This window comes from Salmo trutta, unplaced genomic scaffold, assembly GCF_901001165.1.
Source record: "Salmo trutta unplaced genomic scaffold, fSalTru1.1, whole genome shotgun sequence".
Taxonomy (NCBI): domain Eukaryota; kingdom Metazoa; phylum Chordata; class Actinopteri; order Salmoniformes; family Salmonidae; genus Salmo; species Salmo trutta.
The window spans coordinates 16,086,546-16,097,028 of NW_021822911.1; the positions used below are offsets into that span (position 1 = coordinate 16,086,546).

Here is a 10,483-nt window from a genome sequence, read left to right on the forward strand (position 1 = left end):
GAATTAGCTTAGCTCATCATAATCAGTATAACCTTCAAATAAGTATTTTACACACATAATACGTGCCCATTACAATCTATGCAAGAATCGGAATGCATGATTTGTCACCCAGAATTGAAAACGTGAATAAAACAGTAAATACACAAATAATTACCTCACAAAACATTTTCTGATGGTGATTTATTGATACAAGTGACGCATGCCGGCAGTCAATCATGTCCCCTCTCACTCTGAGCCATTCAGTGTTGTTGTTTATGTATGTAGCTAGTGAGCTAAGCTGTAGCATCTCCCTCTGAGCCATTCAGTGTTGTTGTTTATGTATGTAGCTAGTGAGCTAAGCTGTAGCATCTCCCTCTGAGCCATTCAGTGTTGTTGTTTATGTATGTAGCTAGTGAGCTAAGCTGTAGCATCTCACTCTGAGCCATTCAGTGTTGTTGTTTATGTATGTAGCTAGTGAGCTGAGCTGTAGCATTAGCAATGTCTTTCAAAAGGAGACAACTCACAAATGTGGAAATTCTGGAGATTTTCTTTTAAATTCTGACAATGAGTCTGAGTATGAAAGTCAGGAATCAGATTCTGACAGTGAGGAGCTGCCCCCCCCCCCAACCTTGTAGTCATTGAGAACCCTGAATCTGAGGTTCCCTTGTCCACTGACCAAGTACCAAGTCCCTTTGAAGATGCTGGTGGTGATGGAGGCAGACCGACAGTGGATGAAGTACAGGAGTTCTGTGGTAGCTGGAAGGCCGCCAGTCATTTCACCCCTCCTGGCCCTGCTGTTTGTTTTGATGAGTCCCAGTCTGGAGTGCAACTCAGTCTTATCACTCAATGAAATGCCTGCATTTCATCAACAATGCTACTGCCATCCTAAGTGACCCGTTATACAAAATAAGAATTGTTCTTATCAGCCTGACATCAGCATTTGGTCGGGTCTTTGTGCCATATGCCTATGCATTGATGAGTCCCTGATGTTATGGTAGGCTGGCGTTCCATCAATATATTCCCTCCAAAAGGCACAGGTTTGGGGTCAAGTTCTTTGTCATGTGCGACGTGAAGACAGGATTTGTCCAGGATATTATAGTTTACACAGGTTCCACCACTGACATCCAACATTATGAGGGGCTTGGGGTGTCCGGGTCCGTGGTGATGACCATGCTGGCTCCTCATCTCGGCAAGGGACACACTTTGTACGTGGACAATTGGTACAGCAGTCCCACACTCTTCCAGCATCTGCTCTCCAACAGCACAGGGGCCTGTGGCACAGTCAGGTCAAACAGGAAGGGGATGCCGGCATTCGGATGCAGGAAGATGCAGAGAGGGGAGGTGGAGTTCCAGGAGAACGGTCAACAGCTGGCAGTAAAGTGGCATGACAAACGAGACGTCCATGTGCTCTCCACTGTCCATACAGCAACCATGTCGGTCACAGGGAAGGTGGACCACCTGACGGGAGAGAGAAAGATCAAACCAGATTGTGTGCTTGACTATAACCTCAAAATGGGGGCCGTGGATAAGGCGGACATGATAAACAGCTTTGTGGAATGCACTCGGAAAACGACCAAGTGGTATAAGAAGATATTTTTCCAGCTGATGGACACTGCTGTCCTCAACGGCAGCATAGTTCACCGCCAACTAACAGGTGAGATGATTACTGAACAAGGTATTTTTGTAATTGGATGTACAGTTCACATACAAATCCATTATGCAATTACAGTGACATTATCTCACCAACCTACCCACTGCCTCATCATCCTCTAACTTTCCTCATCCTCCCCACTCCCTCATAGGTAAAGTAATTACCTGCCAAAAATACAGAGAGAACCTCATGAGAGAGCTGTTGGAGGAGCACCACACCCTTCGGCGCCCCTCCACTGGGGGGTCGCCCTGCTGTAGACAATCCCCTACGCCTCACTGCACAGCATTTTCCCTGCAAAGTCCCTCAAACTGCTGCTCAAGGTAGTCGCACACGGAGGCACTGCAAAGTCTGCCCGTCTGGCGCCAGGAGAAGTAAGCAGAGGAAGATGACAAAATACATGTGTTTAGCTTGTGATACACCTCTATGTATTTCACCATGCTTTGAGGAGTATCACATGCTCAAGCATTATTGAGCACATCTGCAGCAATAAGTGACTGACTGACCTGACAGGTGACTTGACAGGTGACCTGCCATGATACTATGCCTTTAGAGGTGGGGGTGGAAATGCAGTTGTTGTTCAGTCACTGCATGAATATTAAATATGGGTTATGCATATTCCATTTTTTTGTCCTCTAGTAAAACCAAGTTGTTGTTGAACCAACTACCAATACTTCAATAAAATAGACGACTATTACATATTGGCCTATGTGTTTTCTTGCTGTGTTTCCATCCAGTAAAACTGTTAAGGAGAGAACCTTAGCATACAAAAGCTGTCCTCAATCTTCAGCTGGAAAGATGTCCAGTTCCAGTTATGATATTGGCAAATACTGTTTGTGGTTTCTGAAAGTACAGAATAAAGAGGAATTATTCATTAGAATACAATATAAGGATATAGCAATTAAACAATATTACAAATCACATAAAAATAGTTTATTGCATTGACAAAATCACAGATTTGAGTTCTAACAGTAAGAAAGTAACTTTTGAGCTCCACAAGGGGGCAAGGCAGGGCAGAACAGAGCCATGCTGAATAGACCAAATAAACAAACCATGGTCATATGTTTTATTTTATTTAACTAGGCAAGTCATTTAACAACAAATTATTATTTACCTATGATGGCCTACACCGGCCAAACTCGGACAACGCTGGGCCAATTGTGCGCTGCCCTATGGGACTCCCAATCACAGCCAGTTGTGATACAGCCTGGATTTGAACCAGGGTGTCTGTAGTGACGTCTCTAGCACTGAGATGCAGTGCCTTTATAGCTGTGTGTAATGTTTTGTCAATGCAAAGACACGCGTCACCAAAAGCAGAAAACCAGCTAAAATTATGCACTAACCTTTGACAATCTCCATCAGATGACACTCCTAGGACATTATGTTAGACAATGCATGCATTTTTAGTTCTATCAAGTTCATATTTATATCTAAAAACAGCGTTTTACTATGGCGTTGATGTTGAGGAAATCTTTTCCCTCCAATACCGCCAGTCAAATCAGCACAACAAATTAAATAATTACTATTCGAAAACATTGGTCAAATATTATACTGTCATTCAAAGAATTATAGATTTACATCTCTTGAACGCAACCGGATTGCCAGATTTAAAAATAACCTTACTGGGGAATCACACTTTGCAATAATCTGAGCACTGCGCCCAGAAAAATACGCTTTGCGATATAGACTAACCGCCATGTTGGAGAGATCTAAAATCGAAAATACTATGTAAATAATCCATTACCTTTGATTCTCTTAATCAGATGTCACTTCCAGGAATCCCAGGTCCATAACAAATGTAGTTTTGTTCGAAAAAGCTCATCATTTATGTCCAAAAAGCTCCGTGTTGTTAGCACATGATCTAAGCCCGCCGGACTTCTCTTCATGAAAGAAGGGAGAAAAAATATTTACGTTCGTTCAAACATGTCAAACGTTGTATAGCATAAATCATTAGTGCCTTTTTTAACCAGAACATGAATAATATTCAAGGCGGACGATTGCGTTCTCTTTTAGAACGTATTGGAACGAGAGTACCCAACATGAACTCGCGCGCCAGAGTCTAATCGGCCACCACCGTTCCAAGGCTCTTGTTCGGTCAGATCTCACAGTATAAGACTCAAAACACTTTGTAAAGACTGGTGACATCTAGTGGAAGCCATAGGAAGTGCTCAACGATTAATAAGTCCCTGTGTGTTTCAATGGCATAGGCTTAAAGGTAATTCAACACATCAGGTATCCACTTCCTGTCAGAATTTGTCTCAGGGTTTTAACTGCCATATGAGTTCTGTTATACTCACAGACACCATTCAAACAGTTTTAGAAACTTTAGAGTGTTTTCTATCCAAATCTAATTATATGCATATTCTAGTTACTGTGCAGGAGTAGTAACCAAATTAAATCGGGTATGTTTTTTATCCGGCCGTGCAAATACTGCCCCCTATCCCCATCAGGTTAAGAGTTTATTCGGAAGATAATGGCTCTATAAACACTCTTCCGTGGTGTCCCGACTTTCTAGTTAATTACATTTACATGATTAGCTAATCAGGTGATATTAATTACAGAGAAAGTATTTTATAGGATAGCATGTCATATCACTTAATCTGGCATAACCAAAGACACGAAAGCAGAGAGGGAGAGAGCAGAAAGCGAGAGAGCAGAGAACAGAGAGAGAGCAGAGAGAGCAGAGAGAGAGAGCAGAGAGAGCAGAGAGAGCAGAGAGAGCAGAGAAGAGAGAGAAGAGAGAGAGGGAGCAGGCTGAGAGAGCAGAGAACAGAGAGAGCAGAGAACAGAGAGCAGGCTGAGAGAGCAGAGAGAGCAGAGAACAGAGAGAAGAGAGAGAGAGAGCAGGCTGAGAGAGCAGAGAGAGCAGGGAAAGCAAAGAGCAGAGAGAGAGAGTGCAGGGAAAGCAGAGAGAGAGAGCAGAGGGAGAGAGCAGTGAGAGAGAGAGCAGAGAGAGCAGAGGGAGAGAGAGAGCAGAGAGAGCAGAGAGAGCAGAGAACAGAGAGCAGAGAGAGCAGAGGGAGAGCAGAGAGCAGAGAACAGAGAGAGCAGAGGGAGAGAGAGCGCAGAGAACAGAGAGAGCAGAGGGAGAGAGAGCGCAGAGAGAGGGAGCACGCTGAGAGAGCAGAGAGCAGGCTTAGAGAGCAGAGAGAGAGCAGAGAGCAGAGAGAGAGCAGAGAGAGAGAGCAGAGAGAGCAGAGAGAGCAGAGAAAAGAGAGAGAGCAGCAGAGCAGAGAGAGAGAGAGCAGAGAGAGAGCAGCAGAGCAGAGAGCAGAGAGAGAGAGCAGAAAGAGCAGAGAGAGAGCAGGGAGCAGGCTGAGAGAGAGCAGAGAGCAGAGAGAGAGAGAGCAGAGAGAGAGCAGAGAGAGAGAGCAGAAAGAGCAGAGAGAGAGCAGGGAGGGCAGAGAGAGTGCAGAGAGAGCAGAGAAAAGAGAGAGAGCAGCAGAGAAAAGAGAGAGAGAGAGAGCAGAGAGACAAGAGAGCAGAGAGAACAGAGAGCATAGAGAGCAGGAAAAGCAGAGAGCAGAGAGAGTGCAGAGAGAGCAGAGAGAGAGCAGGGAGCAGGCTGAGAGAGAGCAGAGAGAGAGAGAGAGAGAGAGCAGAGAGAGCAGAGAGAGAGCAGGGAGCAGGCTGAGAGAGAGCAGAGAGCAGAGAGAGAGAGCAGAGAGAGAGCAGAGAGAGAGAGCAGAAAGAGCAGAGAGAGAGCAGGGAGGGCAGAGAGAGAGCAGAGAGAGCAGAGAAAAGAGAGAGAGCAGCAGAGAAAAGAGAGAGAGAGAGAGCAGAGAGACGAGAGAGCAGAGAGAACAGAGAGCATAGAGAGCAGGAAAAGCAGAGAGCAGAGAGAGTGCAGAGAGAGCAGAGAGAGAGCAGGGAGCAGGCTGAGAGAGAGCAGAGAGAGAGCAGGGAGCAGAGAGAGAGCAGAGAGTAGAGAGAGAGCAGAGAGAGCAGAGATAGTAACCCTGCATCACAACACTCTGTTGCTATAGTAACCCTGCATCACAACACCCTGTTGCTATAGTAACCCCGCATCACAACACTGTTGCTATAGTAACCCTGCATCACAACACCCTGTTGCTATAGTAACCCCGCATCACAACACTGTTGCTATAGTAACCCTGCATCACAACACCCTGTTGCTATAGTAACCCTGCATCACAACACCCTGTTGCTATAGTAACCCTGCATCACAACACTCTGTTGCTATAGTAACCCTGCATCACAACACCCTGTTGCTATAGTAACCCCGCATCACAACACTGTTGCTATAGTAACCCTGCATCACAACACCCTGTTGCTATAGTAACCCTGCATCACAACACCCTGTTGCTATAGTAACCCTGCATCACAACACTCTGTTGCTATAGTAACCCTGCATCACAACACCCTGTTGCTATAGTAACCCTGCATCACAACACCCTGTTGCTATAGTAACCCTGCATCACAACACTCTGTTGCTATAGTAACCCTGCATCACAACACTCTGTTGCTATAGTGACCCTGCATCACAACACTCTGTTGCTATAGTAACCCTGCATCACAACACTCTGTTGCTATAGTAACCCTGCATCTCAACACTCTGTTGTACATATTTAATTGTTTGTATTTCATTTCATATTTGTTTCATGTAACCAGTCGCAGGTTAACGTCAACCTGACAGAGACGATGTAAAACCAATAACTAAACTGTTTTCACAATTAACATGCTTTTTCTTGTTTCAAGTATGTTTTATTATGAAAAGTACAATATAACCATGTATACTTGTACAACAATGGGGCGTATGTCCACATATAATTGTACAATTTGTTTTTCCAACATAAAAGACAAGAAATGATCACATTGGTATTTTAACGGTGTTATTGTAAGAGTTTAAATGTTTAAACAGAGGATACATCTAAAACAGGATAAAACAAGTGCAGTATGTTGTGAGAATGTTACTTTAACATCGACTCATAACGTCACACTATAACGTCATGGGAGTCTTGTGGAAAGACTAACGGTGTTATTGTAAGAGGTCATGGGTCAAGGTCCTCACAATTATAGGAAGATGCGCATGTGTGTGTGTGAGAGTGTGTCCTGTGTGTGTATGTGTCCTGTTTGTGTGTGTGTGTGTGTGTGTGTGTGTGTGTCCAGTGTGTGTGAGTCCAGTGTGTGTGAGTCCAGTGTGTGTGTGTGTGTGTGTGTGTGTCCAGTGTGTGTGTGTGTGTGTGTGTGTGTGTGAGTCCAGTGTGTGTGTGTTTGTTTGTCTAGCGTGTGTGTTTGTCCAGTGTGTGTGTGGTGTGTGTGTTTGTGTTTGTCCAGTGTGTGTGTGTGTGTGTGTGTGTGTGTGTGTTGTCCAGTGTGTGTGTGTGTTTGTCCAGTGTGTGTGTGTGTGTGTGTGTTTGTGTGTGTCCAGTGTGTGTGTGTGTGTGTGTGTGTGTCCAGTGTGTGTGTGTGTGTGTGTGTGTGTGTGTGTGTGTGTGTGTGTGTGTGTCCAGTGTGTGTGTGTGTGTGTGTGTGAGTCCAGTGTGTGTGTGTTTGTTTGTCTAGTGTGTGTGTGTGTGTGTGTGTGTTTGTCCAGTGTGTGTGTGTGTGTGTGGTGTGTGTGTGTGTGTGTGTTTGTCCAGTGTGTGTGTGTGTGTGTGTGTTTGTGTTGTCCAGTGTGTGTGTGTGTTTGTCCAGTGTGTGTGTGTGTTTGTCCAGTGTGTGTGTGTGTGTGTCCAGTGTGTGTGTGTGTGTCCAGTGTGTGTGTGTGTGTGTGTCCAGTGTGTGTGTGTGTGTGTCCAGTGTGTGTGTGTGTGTGTGTCCAGTGTGTGTGTGTGTGTGTGTCCAGGTGTGTGTGTGTGAGTCCAGTGTGTGTGTGTGTGTTTGTTTTTGTCCAGTGTGTGTGTGTGTGTGTGTGTTTTGTCCAGTGTGTGTGTGTGTGTGTTTGTCCAGTTGTGTGTGTGTGTGTGTGTTTGTCCAGTGTGTGTGTGTGTGGTGTTTGTCCAGTGTGTGTGTTTGTCCAGTGTGTGTGTGTTTGTCCAGTGTGTGTGTGTGTGTTGTGTGTTTGTCCAGTGGGTGTGTGTGTGTTTGTCCAGTGTGTGTGTGTGTGTGTTTGTCCAGTGTGTGTGTGTGTGTGTGTGTCCAGTGTGTGTGTGTGTGTGTGTGTCCAGTGTGTGTCCAGTGTGTGTGTGTGTGTCCAGTGTGTGTGTGTGTGTGTTTTGTCTAGTGTGTGTGTCCAGTGTGTGTGTGTCTGTGTGTATCCAGTGTTTGTGTGTGTGTGTGTGTCCAGTGTGTGTGTTTGTCCACTTTGTTTGTCCAGTGTGTGTGTGTGTGTGTGTGTATTTTTGTTTGACCAGTGTGTGTGTGTGTGTGTGTGTGTGCCCAGTGTGTGTGTGTGTGTGTGTGTGTGTGTGTCCAGTGTGTGTGTGTGTCCAGTGTGTGTGTGTGTGTGTGTGTGTGTATGTTTTTGTCTAGTGTGTGTGTGTGTGTGTGTGTGTTTGTGTGTCCAGAATGTGTTTGTGTGTGTTTGTTCAGTGTGTGTGTGTCTATTTTGTGTCCAGTGTGTGTGTGTGTGTGTGTGTGTGTGTGTGTGTGTGTGTGTTTGTGTGTCCGGTGTGTGTTGAGTGTGTGTGTCCATTTTGTGTCCAGTTTGTGTTCAGTGTGTGTGTGTTGAGTGTGTGTGTTCAGTGTGTGTGTGTGTGTGTGTGTTCAGTGTGTGTGTGTGTGTTCAGTGTGTGTTCAGTGTGTGTTCAGTGTGTGTGTGTGTGTGTCCAGTGTGTGTGTGTGTGTTTGTGTGTGTGTGTGTGTGTGTGTTTGTGTGTGTGTCCAGTGTGTGTGTGTGTGTGTCCAGTGTGTGTGTGTGTCCAGTGTGTGTGTGTGTGTGTCCAGTGTGTGTGTGTGTGTGTGTGTCCAGTGTGTGTGTGTGTGTGTGTGTGTGTGTGTGTGTGTGTGTGTGTGTGTGTGTGTCCAGTGTGTGTGTGTGTGTGTGTGTGTGTGTGTGTGTGTGTGTGTGTGTGTGTGTGTGTGTGTGTGTGTGTGTGTCCAGTGTGTGTGTGTGTGTCCAGTGTGTGTGTGTGTGTGTCCAGTGTGTGTGTGTGTGTGTGTGTCCTGTGTGTGTGTGTGTGTGTGTCCAGTGTGTGTGTGTGGTGTGTGTGTGTGTGTGTGTGTGTGTGTCCTGTGTGTGTGTGTGTGTCCAATTATTATTTCAGGGACACTGAGTCCCCAACATAATCAACCCTAAACCCTGGATAGAGGGGCTCAGTGAATGTGGAGGTGAATGTGATCAGGTGGGTCAGTGTGTCAGAGGAGGCTCTATAGAAGGACAGAGTGCCGGCTGGCCAGTCCAGATACACTCCTACTCTGTGGGGGCTGGAGGAGGGGACGTCTATGGTGGTGGAGTTATTATTATGACAGACAGTATTATTATTGTGCCTGGCAATGTATCTGTTGTCAGAGCAGAAAAGACACCAGGACTTGTCATTGTATCCAAGCCAACAGTCCTCTCTCCCTCCTCTCCTGCTGATTCCTTTATATGCCACTCCTATACCAGCCCCCCCACTCCACTCTACCTCCCAGTAACAGCGCCCAGTCAGACCCTCTCTACACAGTTTAACAGTTTAACCAGCTCAGCTATAGACTACACCAGCATGACTGGTATCTATGTGGACCCTACTACAGTTTAACCAGCTCAGCTATAGACTACACCAGCATGACTGGTATCTATGTGGACCCTACTACAGTTTAACCAGCTCAGCTATAGACCACACCAGCATGACTGGTATCTATGTGGACCCTACTACAGTTTAACCAGCTCAGCTATAGACCACACCAGCATGACTGGTATCTATGTGGACCCTACTACAGTTTAACCAGCTCAGCTATAGACTACACCAGCATGACTAGTATCTATGTGGACCCTACTACAGTTTAACCAGCTCAGCTATAGACTACACCAGCATGACTAGTATCTATGTGGACCCTACTACAGTTTAACCAGCTCAGCTATAGACTCACCAGCATGACTAGTATCTATGTGGACCCTACTACAGTTTAACCAGCTCAGCTATAGACTACACCAGCATGACTAGTATCTATGTGGACCCTACTACAGTTTAACCAGCTCAGCTATAGACTACACCAGCATGACTAGTATCTATGTGGACCCTACTACAGTTTAACCAGCTCAGCTATAGACTACACCAGCATGACTAGTATCTATGTGGACCCTACTACAGTTTAACCAGCTCAGCTATAGACTACACCAGCAGTGACTAGTATCTATGTGGACCCTACTACAGTTTAACCAGCTCAGCTATAGACTACACCAGCATGACTAGTATCTATGTGGACCCTACTACAGTTTAACCAGCTCAGCTATAGACTACACCAGCATGACTAGTATCTATGTGGACCCTACTACAGTTTAACCAGCTCAGCTATAGACTACACCAGCATGACTAGTATCTATGTGGACCCTACTACAGTTTAACCAGCTCAGCTATAGACTACACCAGCGTGACTAGTATCTATGTGGACCCTACTACAGTTTAACCAGCTCAGCTATAGACTACACCAGCATGACTAGTATCTATGTGGACCCTACTACAGTTTAACCAGCTCAGATATAGACTACACCAGCATGACTAGTATCTATGTGGACCCTACTACAGTTTAACCAGCTCAGCTATAGACTACACCAGCATGACTAGTATCTATGTGGACCCTACTACAGTTTAACCAGCTCAGCTATAAACTACACCAGCATGACTAGTATCTATGTGGACCCTACTACAGTTTAACCAGCTCAGCTATAGACTACACCAGCATGACTAGTATCTATGTGGACCCTACTACAGTTTAACCAGCTCAGCTATAGACAACACAAGCATGACTAGT

General features: G+C 45.5%; 1 protein-coding gene and 1 long non-coding RNA gene across 2 annotated transcripts in view; both read right to left on the minus strand.

The window, feature by feature from the left end:
• Window positions 1-2,164, minus strand: part of LOC115186515 (zinc finger protein 239-like) — a gene marked incomplete at its 3' end in the record, with an annotated part of 12,485 nt that extends 10,321 nt beyond the window's left edge. The window contains exons 1-2 of the mRNA XM_029746135.1: window positions 2,134-2,164; window positions 1,084-1,250 (exon numbers count right to left, since the gene is read on the minus strand). Of these exons, the coding sequence (XP_029601995.1) occupies window positions 1,084-1,250; window positions 2,134-2,164 (198 nt within the window). The remainder of the gene's footprint in view (window positions 1-1,083; window positions 1,251-2,133) is intronic.
• An 86-nt stretch (window positions 2,165-2,250) lies between these two features.
• On the minus strand, window positions 2,251-2,783 carry LOC115186573 (uncharacterized). The gene is made up of 2 exons (XR_003875786.1): window positions 2,742-2,783; window positions 2,251-2,470 (listed from the first exon to the last, which is right to left on the minus strand). It is a non-coding gene; the product is annotated as an uncharacterized LOC115186573 (long non-coding RNA).
• Between the last annotated feature and the right edge of the window lie 7,700 nt (window positions 2,784-10,483).